The sequence below is a fragment of the Tachysurus fulvidraco genome, chromosome 9, assembly GCF_022655615.1.
Source record: "Tachysurus fulvidraco isolate hzauxx_2018 chromosome 9, HZAU_PFXX_2.0, whole genome shotgun sequence".
NCBI classification, from domain to species: Eukaryota; Metazoa; Chordata; class Actinopteri; order Siluriformes; family Bagridae; genus Tachysurus; species Tachysurus fulvidraco.
This window is the reverse complement of record NC_062526.1, coordinates 1,365,491-1,377,367: the sequence shown is the minus strand read 5'-3', so window position 1 is coordinate 1,377,367 and position 11,877 is coordinate 1,365,491. Positions and strand designations below refer to the sequence as shown.

Here is an 11,877-nt window from a genome sequence, read left to right as displayed (position 1 = left end):
CAATTCTTCTGATGTTGTGGAGAAGAAACTAACATAAGCGTGACACATTAGCAACATGCGAAGAAAAGGGCGGTTGATTGTCCAGGGTTAGTCCAAGGTTTGCGAGCTGTGACTGGATGTGAGACCAGATCCAGAGATAGATCTAGCACTGAACCTGTGAGCCCAATTCTTAATAATTATGTTCATGTGTGGTGTTTATTGTTCTTTACATGAACAAGCCACTAGGGGCAATAGTCCTGACGAGTGCTTGGACCCCACAGCTTGCTGCTTGTAGCGTGTCTCTGAAATTTTTTTTTTTTAAAAACCTTCGAAATCAGCTATATCTTAGTGCAGCGCTAAACTACAGAAAGAATAAAAAAAAATGACCTTTTTTTGTTCATCAAATTTACTTTATTTAGAGAAGATTTTTTCAGATCAAATGACTTTATTTTATTTCATACACACAGGTGATCCATCTACTGTTTAAAATAAGCAAATTATACAAAAATGTACGTTTTATTTCATAGTAAGTAATAAACAACATCTGAACAAACTTTTCATCTGAATAAATTTTCATATCGACGCGGCCGGCCGATCTCAGCCTTTCATTCACATCGGGATCGTTATCATTTTCTTTAATCACACTTCATGTCCTAAGATTTTAAATTTAACTCTCAAAAAAGTAAATGATGCATTATATTAGAAAACTACGTGTAAAAAGCTAAATAAAAAGCCTTCATCGATCTGACGTTTATGAAAAGCAGAACGCAGAGACGAACTAAAACGAAGTCACTGTCTCTAACAGGACGATGTTCACAGGATGTATCAGTAGTTTCAGGTAAACCTTTTAGGGAGGTTTTATAAGAAACCCAGCTGCCGAGAGATCTGGAGACTCCACATGTTTCCGATTGGTCAAATTTTGTGCATTTCCTGGCTCGGGTACGACAGGTTTCTATTAAGGTTCTCGTTCGGATATATTTTCATTCTCATTGCTGATACTTGTTACTGTTTATGGAATAAGTCTCCAGTTTCAGTATTTTGTAACTTCAGATTTTTATTTTGCGGTTTCTCTGTAACATGATGCGACGAGCTGCGATTATTTTTGTATTATTAAGATGTTCTAATGTCTGAGTGCACAAAGACTAACTCATCTCTGAGACGTTCCGACAATCAAGTGCTGTGCTGTTCGTTGATAGATAAACGATCTTTTAGCGAAAGATGTGATGTAATCAGAATAACATACTCCAGATAAAAAAATAAATAACCTCCATTGTGGTGCTACGGGCTTGTGTTCTTCGTTATATATGATACTTTCATATATTTAAATCTTTAAATTGCTCAGTATATATAACGCAATAGTGCATTAGGAAAGGGGGGCTAAGACTTTTGCACATTACTGTAATAAAATAAATTACTTCTGTAATTTACTCTTTATAAATCTGACCTTTAAAGCCCATTCATATTAAGAGCAAAACAATTTCCTTTTATGTGAAAACAGCACAATTGACTGCAATGAGCATGCCAGGCCAGCAGGTGGCAGTAGCACGTCATTAAATGTTACATAAATTGCAATAATATTAAGCTCTAGCGGGGTCATTTCCATTCAATCCACCGATTCAAATCATATTATACTGTTCACCATATAGATTCGTTTACTGATCGGATCATCAAACAATTAGGTGGCGCTCATGAGAGACACACTGACATGATCTCAGTGCAAGTCTTCAGCTCTTTCTAAAGCAAACATCCGCTCACGTGTTTATCTTTGTCCCAAATATGAGATCCCAGTGTGTGAAGTATGGTGCGTAATTCCCTGTAACACGCTGATGATGCGCCTGGTGGAACGGAGCCCCTCCGAAGCAGGGCAGAATCCTGTGTAGAGCCCAGGGGAAGTCGTAGCCACAGTGGTCCTCCACCGACAGCCAGATGTTGAGGAGGTGGAAGAGGATTTCACTGACTGGGTGGCAGCCCACCACCACGGTGCTCCACACGGCCAACACCTGCTGAGAGACGAGCTCCACGACGCTGGAGTCCAGAGCCATCAGGGCGAAAGGGTGCGTGTTCACATGGTGAGACTGATGGAAGATCCTGAAGAGCCAGGGGTTTCTGAGGAACAGAGCAGACGTGGGTTTCACAACAATCACAACAATGGAAGATTCTCAAATCTGATTGGTCAGAAATGGGTTTATTGACTCTCTCTGACTGCAGCAGTAGTTTACAGCCGTCTGAAGTTTATAACTTTATAACAGTCGAGAGTTTTCTAGAGCAGTTTAAAACCCTCTATAACAATTTAAAGTAGTCTGTAAAACTAGAGCAACAAAGGGAAATGAACCCCAGACACTTCACATAGACACTCACTCATTTCCTACCGCTTATCCGAACTTCTCGGGTCACGGGGAGCCTGTGCCTATCTCAGTCCCTTCATGGACGGAGTGCCAACCCATCACAGGGCACACACACACTCAATTTTCCAGAGATGCCAATCAACCTACCATGCATGTCTTTGGACCGGGGGAGGAAACCGGAGTACCCGGAGGAAACCCCTGAGTCACGGGGAGAACATGCAAACTCCACAACCACAAGGTGGAGGCGGGAATCGAACCCCCGACCCTGGAGGTGTGAGGCGAACGTGTTAACCACTAAACCACCGTGCCCCTTCACACAGAAGGATTTTTTTAAATGTTTAACGCAGATGTTTATTTAATTACCAGTGTCACAACTTTTAGTTTCCAATTTTCAGGATAAGAGTTTACACTTTTTCAAATTTCTGTGAATTTCTGTAAATTTCTACGAGAAGTTCTGTTTTTGTCTTAGAGGAAAAAAAAAGAAAGGCTGAGACACAGAGACACAGAAAAGACTGTTTATAGCTGCTATATTGTACATAAGAACCTCACTGTTTCTAGGACTTTGTACCTTAAATGTTACTAAAACTGGATAAAATATAAGCTGTGATGATTTTTAACACATAAATTAAAAGGAAAACACAAGTGTTGGTAAATGAGTGTCCTAGAAGAGGAATAAAGCATACAGTGATCCTGGAGTCCACTTTATCCACTTTATCACTGTTACTGATACCTATTAAGAGGATTATCTAATGTTGTGTAACAGCTGAAATGTGTTGACTTCCCCCACGCTTGCGTGTCAGGACTCGTGTCTGTATTCTGGTGAATAAAATGACTTTCTGGAACATAAATATCTGCTGTTGTAGTCACAGACTAATGAACATTACAAGTGAAAAGAATTCAAGGTTAAATATTTAGTCTGGAAGATCATACAGAGCAAAAGGCAAAGGGAGCTTTAAAATGTCCAGTTCTTATGTAATATTTATGATGTTTTCGTACACGCACGAGCTTGGATGTGAAATGTTATTATAATATATTAAGTATATTGTGAAATACTACTATTTTTAATCTTTTTTTTATTTATCATTTTTGTTTTTTCAGGGCCAGAAACTAAGAAGCCTAAAGAAAGTATTTTACTTTAGTTTCAAACACAAATTAAATCTTAATAAATTAAAAACATAATATTTTAAAAGGAGCCTAAATGTAACCTTTAAAAAGTTAATATATTTTGTACATTATAACTTTTTCCAGATAAAGTACAGCATGTACAGTCCTGAGCGTGGAGCTTTAAACTCACAGAAATAAAAGAATCTTCCCAGACGTGAACGTCTCACCTGTGCACCGTGTAATGCACCACGAAGAAGAAGGTGTCGAACACGAGCAGGCATGAAAAACACTCTGTGCACGCGACAAACAGCGACGGTGCAGCAGTCGCCGTCACCAGGCGCTCGTGCTGCGCGAACCCGAAGCGCGTCTCCGCGTACCCCATGCAGGCGCTCAGAGGCAGGACGCACAGCGCGTATTTCCACGAGATCCGCGCGAGGCAGCAAAACCAGACGCGCAGGCTGACCGGCTTTCCGTGGATCCTGTATCTAGTGATCCATGGCACGCGCGGTCCGAGCACATCGATCCCGAGGAAAAGTGCTGATAACAGCACGTGAAAGGAGAAAGCCACGCACGCGCCCAACAACGGCGCCGTGCGCACACAGGAGCGCTCGCGTATCCCGTCCCAGATGTTCTGCAGCAGAGGAGCGTCGCGCGCTGTCACCGAAACCGCACCGTCCAACATGTTCTTTTACTTAAGCGCTCATATGAACCGCATGCAGTCCGCAGGTGTAAGAGCTGAATCCTCTCCAGTACGGAGCGTCTGTGCCTTTATATGTCACGTGTGTTTCCGTTTCCCCCTACAATATCACGCAGCGGTTTACAGCACGAGCGCACACGACCGCAGCCACTATACTACAGCACCCCAGTCTGTTCGTGCTGCAAGAAAGTTACTGGAAGCCCACGAGTGACGTCAGCGTTGCATATTCACTCATCACATGCATACTAACATGTATTAGGCAAAGAAAGATGATCTTCTGAAGACGTCTTGAAGATGTCGGGGATGTGGTAGCCTAGTGGTTAAGGTGTTTTGCGTTTGATTCCTACGTCCACCAAGCTGCCACTGCTGGGCCCCTGAGCAAGGCCCTTAACCCTCAATTGTTCAGTTGTATAAAAATGAGATTAAATGTACGTCGCTCTGGATATAAGGGCGTCTAAATGATGTAAATGTCTTTATCTTCAGTCACGGCACCACTGTATATCACCGTATATCCTGCACTAAACTGTATTTCGTTGCCTTGTACTTGTACTAATCTAATCTAATCTAATCTAATCAAAGTAACAACTGACAGATTTAAAGAACTGTGTCATTTCTATCATGACTATCATGACAGTCACAGATGATGATCTGTGATTGGATGTCGGAAACAGTGATTAGTTTTCAGGAAAAACGGTGCTCGGTGATCGGCCACATGGTTGTATTACAGACTGAGCATTCATCATAGCTTCTACTGGACCATCGCGTATACCACCGCGTAGTGAAGAGTCAGCGGCAGCCATCCGATCGCTCATTCAACAGAAACGGAAACCGTATCGTGAATGTCCGACTGACAGGTGTGTATTGTTGCTCGGGTGTTGACTGATGGTTTGATTCATTCATTCATTCATCTTCTACCGCTTATCCGGACTTCTCGGGTCACGGGGAGCCTGTGCCTATCTCAGGCGTCATCATGCATCGAGGCAGGATACACCCTGGACAGAGTGCCAAACCATCACAGGGCACACACACACTCTCATTCACTCACACACTCACACACTACGGACAATTTTTCAGAGATGCCAATCAACCTTGTTTAAGGCATTATTAGGTGGGAACTGGGAGAGAACTCAGAAGGCCAGACTGGAACTCTACACAAGCTCTGGAACCAAGATGAATCTTTACCGAAGTGACGGAAAGACCAGAATGTAGAGAAAGAAAGGATCTGATACAAATGATCCCCAACATACGAGCTAATCCGTGAAGCACGGTGGTGGTAGTGTCATGGCTTGAGCTCGCGTAGCTGCTTCTGGAACGTTCTCACTAGTCTTTACTGATGACGGAGCTCATGACGGATCAGCAGAATGAATTCAGACGTCTACGGAAACGTTCTGTCCGAGCGTTCGTGGAGAAACGAGTCCAAATGAATCAGGAGGAACTTCATCACGTAGCAAAACGACAATCCGAAACACACTGACACTCGACACAGGAGTTCATCGAGGGAAAAGCGGAAGGTTTTAGACTGGACGAGTCAATCAGCAGAACTGAAGCTGACTGAGCAGCTGTTCAGCTCCTGAAGAAAAGAAACCCCTCGACTTTAAGCAATAAGACTCCCACTTTCAGATCAACTCGAGGCAGTCAGGACTGTAGAAGATCATTTGATTTAGAATTTCTTAGTGTGTTTCATTACTTTTTGGTCAGTTAAAAAGTGCTGAAATTCCTTCACTGTATACTGAGTATAGAGTCTGTAGTGTCTTCAGCCAGAAAGCAATCACACACATGATCGTTGGTGACAATGAACAAGGTCTCAACAAACAAAGCTGCATTCATTTTGTGTTCACGTTTGCGATGGCGAATGTGTGTTGTACAGATAAGACGACCGCGGAAGAAGTTTTTACGTCTGTTCGATTCGGCTGCGATGCTACGGTCAGAGATTTTCTGCTGCACTAAGAAAAAAAAAAATTAGCGGAAGTCTGGGCTCCGGACTCCAGTCTCTCAGTTAAGTCGCTTTAACGGAAAACTGTCATGTGCTTCTGGGAAATGAAAGTAACGCAACAGATTTTACACACAGACTCTAATGTTTAATGTTTTTTCCCATTCCACAGACTGCAGGATTTGTTTGCTGTTATTCAATGATCTCGTCCGTCTGGAAAGCCGGGGACTTTTTTGCCCGTCGTCGGTGCTTCCCACAAGAGCGTCTAATAAAGGATGAGTGTCCTTCATATCGGGGATCTAACGTATTTATTTAGCGCTTTTAACAATCGACAGCTTTAAAGAACATAAACATAGAACAAAAGGTTAATATAAAGAATAATATAAAGATTAATAGAATACAAAATTCAAAATTAATGTTAGATAGATTTAAATGTGTATGTATTTATCCCCAGTGATCGAGTCTGAGGTGACTCAGGTGACTGTGGGGAGGAAAAACTCCCTTAGATGGTAAAGGAAGGAACCTTGAGAGGAACCAGACACAAACGGGAACCTCATCCTCATCTGGGTGACACTGGGGGTGTGATTATATATATACAGTCTGATAAATGTTGTATTGAGGTAAAAGACCACATGGAGTTGGTGTCTTCTCTTTAGTATCGCAGAGTCTGACTGGAGCTGGAACATCTCTAGATGCCTCAGGAACCTCACAGAGTCGGCCTCGTCTCAGTTGGAGGTCCACAATCTTCTAGGCACGGAACACAACTAGAGCCGGTACAATTTCTTGATGCTTCGGGATGGTAGAAAGAGAGAAGCGGTGGAGAGGAATTAATGTAGCTGCTGTTCATAATATCAACAAGCACTAGATGATAACGTGCATTCGGTCTGATGTAATAGTGCACAATTTTATGGGATGTATTATGTGTACGCCTGACTAAAGAGATGAGTTTTTAATCTACATTTAAACTGGGAAAGTGTGTCTGAGCCCCGAACACTATCAGGAAGACTGTTATAAAGTTTAGGAGCTAAATAAGAAAATGCTCTACCACCTTTAGTAGACTTAGATATTCTGGGAACTAGCAGAAGTCCTGAGTTTTGTGATCTCAGAGAGCGTGAAGGATTGTAACGTGTTAGAAGACTAGTTAGATACATGGGAGCTAAACCATTAAGAGCCTTGTACGTAAGTAGCAGCAGTTTGTAGTCAGTTCTAAACTTAACAGGTAGCCAGTGTAGAGATGATAACATTGGGGTTATATGGTCATACTTTCTTGTCCTAGTGAGAACTCTCCCATAATATCATGCACCAGTACATCAGACCAGCACATTTCTATGAACAGCAGATATGTTAATCCCTTTCCACTGCTTCTCTCTTTGTACCCATCCCGAGGCATCCAGACACTTTACCATCTCCCAACGTCCTCTGTGGGACGAAGCCTTTGGACGTCCACTGAGCCGAGGCCGACTCTAAGAATCCTGAGACATCTCCAGTTAGACTCTGTGGTACTCAGGAGATCAGAAGTCCTTGAACCTCACACCAATACAACATTTAACTGACTGTATATTACAATCACACCCCCAGTGTCACCCATATGAGGATGGGTTCCCCCTTGAGTCCGGTTCCTCTCAAGGTTTCTTCCTTTACCAATTTAAGGGAGTTTTTCCTTGCCACTGCTGCCTGAGTCACCTCAGACTCGCTCATAGGGGAATAAATACATACACACTGTGAACTATATACATCTAATAATAATCTAGAATTTTTATTCTGTTAATTCTTATTTCTTTTATTATTCGTTATTTCCTTTATCATTAATTATGTTTACCTTCTGCTCTGTGTTTATGTTCTGTAAAGCTGCTTTGAGACAATGTCTATTGTAAAAAGCGCTATACAAATAAACTTGAATTGAATTGAATTGAACTCTGGCAGCTGCATTTTGGACTAACTGTAAGCTATTTATTAAAGATGCAGGACAACCACCTAGTAATGCATTACAATAGTCCAGTCTAGAGGTCATGAAGGCATGAACTAGCTTCTCAGCATCAGATACAGACAGGATGTTTCTCAGCTTGGTGATATTTCTAAGGTGGAAGAAGGCTGTGTTTGTAATATGGAGATATGATTTTAAAGACAAGTTACTGTCTAATAAACACCAGGTCTATCACTGTCAAGCTACTAGATACAGGACATCCCTCTAAAATAGAAGCATTTCTGTCTTATCAGAGTTTAACAATAGAAAGTTGCAGCTCATCCAGTTTTTTATCTCTCTAAGGCATTGAGTTAATTTGACACTGTGGCTATTTCATCTGGTTTTGATGAGATATATAACTGTGTCATCAGCATAACAATGGAAACTAATCCCATGTCTTCTAATAATGTTCCCTAATGGAAGCATGTAAATAGAGAAAAGCAGAGGTCCTAGAACTGATCCTTGAGGGACCCCATAATTAACTAGCAATAAACAAGAGGATTCACCATTTAAATCTACAAAATGGTATCGATCAGAGAGGTAGGATCTAAAACCAACTTAAAGCCTGACCATGAATACCTGTGTAATTTTGTCAGCGATCTAGGAGAATGTCATGATCTATAGTGTCGACCGCAGCACCAAGGTCAAGTAGATCTAGAACTTTAGCTGTAGGAATAAGCTTATCTAACTGTAACTCTTCCTGTCCTGTACTTGTAGTAGTGTGTCAGATCTCTATTTTTTTTTTGTTTTGTTTTGTTAATCTAGCCACTATGCTAAACAAAATCCTGGGATCTACACTGTTTGATAAGACATCATCAACATCACCATGGAGCTGTATATGAGCTCCAGGCCTGCAGGTGGTGCTGTTTATCAGTCCCTTCAGGATTACACTATTTTATGATTACAGAAATCGATACAAAATCGAGTAAACACAGAGGAACGTGTGTGAACATGAGCCTCGGAGGACGTCGTTAGAGAAGCTTGGGTTCGGGGGAACCTGACTGCCCTGCCGGAACGTTCGCAGCTGGCTATACGATGGACGCGTGGGAGAGGTGGCGGGTCGTGTGTCTGGCGAATCTTTCCGTGGAGGACATTGAAGATATTTACCTATTCGGAACCATGATAACAGGAGTTCTGCTGATTGGATTAGGCATTGCCCTGGAGTATCGACGAAATCAGAAAACGGTAACAGCTTTTCAAAATCTCCCAAGGCTGCCCGTCATGATCGATGCAGTGGGCAGAGCGGTCAGCACTGAGGCTGGGACTAATAACCGCAATATGGAGAACATCACGGTAAAGCTCACTGCTTTGGATACTGCTTTGGTTGACATCAGAGAGAAACTCACTGCTTTGGAAAGAAAAATGGAGACCAGAATGGACTAAGACAGTGTTTGTGTAAATTGGAATGCGTCTACTCGCCCCAAGACCAAACAATCCTAATCTTATCTGCTTTCAGGTCCCCTTAACCAGCACTGGCCTTGGCCAGGCACTGCAGCGGGACTCTCTTGCGTTCCTTCCCCCACTTCCACAGACACCTGCTGATTGTTGACTCTCTCTAGGACCTAATCAAGGTTGTCTCCATGGCAATTTGCTGTGTATCGCTATGACAACCTTGTGGACTGAGGCACCAAGATTGGATGCTGGAAGCGACGACTCTCCAGGTCTACACTTTTACTTACACACACACACACACACACACACACACACACGGGGCAAGGCCTAATGGTTAGAGAGTCTGACTCGTAATCCTAAGGTTGTGGGTTCGGGTCTCGGGCCGACCGTGACTGAGGTGCCCTTGAGCAAGGCACCGACCCCCCCAACTGCTCCCCGGGCGCCGCAGCATAAATGGCTGCCCACTGCTCCGGGTGTGTGTTCACGGTGTGTGTGTGTTCAATGCTGTGTGTGTGCACTTTGGATGGGTCAAATGCAGAGAACGAATTCTGGGTATGGGTCACCGTACTTAGCCATATGTCACGTCACACACACACACACATATAAAGATATGCACTCACCCCCCCCCACCCCCACCCCCACCCCATGCCTTCGCCGCTTCGTACCGCCAGCGCCGTAGATAAAGGCTGCAGGCCCTGATGGCTGCTTGCTTGTGCTGGATGACCTCCACCCCCCACTCCCCTCCCCTGTTGCAAGTCGTGTGTTTATGGCGTACTGTTTATGTGCTTATGTGTGCTTATGTGCTGAGGTGTTTTTCCTGTTCCCACACTGTACTTCCTCTGGAGTATAGTCTGGGGGTTGTTTTTTTTTCCTCCTCCCTTCCCTCATGTTATGCTGTATTTCTTTTCAAATTCCCTGTCTTCCTGTCCTGTCCCCCCCTTGTCATATTGTATGTTGGACAGGTTGATGGCTAATTTCACGGTACTTGTGACCAGTGACAATAAAGGCTACGACTACTACAAACCCTGGAGGTGTGAGGCGAACGTGCTAACCACTAAGCCACCGCACCCCTATTTCCCAGAGGATTAAATAATAATAATAAAAAAAAATCATCATCATCATCTCAGTAACAGATGACTTCCTGTTCCGCTCGTGTTTCTGAAGCTCACACACCAGTGCAATCTCCATCTTAACACCTCCTCAGGTTTATCTGCCAATATTTCATCGTCTAAACTCCAAACCAGGTCATTTTGACTCCTACAGGTAAAAAAAAAAAACACAGATTAAAGGTTATATGGGGTCGAGTCGTCTGTCTGAGAATGAGAACAAAGACAGCGTTTGATTACGATCAATGTTCAGGTTTCAGTGTTGGTGTGAAGTTCTGCTGTGAACAGGGAGTCTGTGTTGGAAACCTGACCCGCTGCAGGAAGCTGGTGTTCCTCTGTGTGTGTGTGTGTGTGTGTGTTTTTTTCCTTTAATAGAACATTTGGAACTCTGATACACCCTGAAGACTGAGGAAAAGAATCAGATCTTTTTTATTCTTCACTGAAAAACACGACAGAACCAAAAGTTTGTGCACCCTGACCATCACACCTGTGTGTGTTCTTCATCCCCAAACCGTACACTACAGAGGTAATCCACAACCACCATCATCATCATCATCATCCAATCAGATTAGCCTGTACTTCATTTAGTCAAATAAATAATAAATGCTATTAAGTAGTAAATAATACACTAAGATCACTCTCATATATTTAGCAGCCGGTCACCCGTGTGTATCGATGAATACAGTATACAGCCAAAAGTTTGTGCACCCCTGCACATCATCCACATCACCCAGATGTCCTTGTTGCTGAACATCATCTTCGTCCCCCTTTACCATTTCAACCATCTCCACTCTTCTCTTCTCCTCTGGATGTTAGATGACGGATGTGTGGATTAACGTTATCGCTAATGACCACTAAAAAAGACAGTTGTGGCTCTGTGTTGTTGATCAGAGGCTCAGGATTCACTGTTGGGCCCCTGATCAAGGCCCTTTACCCTCTCTGCGCCAGTGGTGCTGTATCGTGGCTGACCCTGTGCTCTGAGCACGAGTGAGATCAGAGACTGATGTTCATCCTAAAGGTGTTCAGCGAGGTCGAGTCAGAGTTGAGATCTTTGTGCACAGGTTTGTGTGTGTGTGTGTGTTAGATCTAGTGGAGTGAAACACAGAGACACACAAACATGGATGTGTATTAGTGATGGTATGAAGGTGTCGTGCAGGTGAACAGAAAGTTTCACTCAGAACGAAGCTAAACAAACAGATTAGTGTGACTGACCTCTGGGGTGTTAGATACAGAACAGTTTGGGATTTTCCTGATGCTCTCCACAGGATGAGATGAGTTCAGCCATCGCGTGTTAAAAGAGTCAATACAAAAAGCCCCACCCACTGCACACCCTCCACCTTTATTCATAAAATAATCACAGG

General features: G+C 43.2%; 1 protein-coding gene across 1 annotated transcript; it reads right to left on the bottom strand.

Annotated features, from left to right (window-relative positions):
* Positions 1-371: 371 nt before the first annotated feature.
* ch25hl3 (cholesterol 25-hydroxylase like 3) lies at positions 372-4,300 on the bottom strand. The gene is made up of 2 exons (XM_027168722.2): positions 3,656-4,300; positions 372-2,085 (listed from the first exon to the last, which is right to left on the bottom strand). Exons 1-2 carry the CDS (start codon positions 4,108-4,110, stop codon positions 1,731-1,733), a joined length of 810 nt encoding a protein of 269 aa, XP_027024523.1. The 5' UTR covers positions 4,111-4,300; the 3' UTR covers positions 372-1,730.
* Between the last annotated feature and the right edge of the window lie 7,577 nt (positions 4,301-11,877).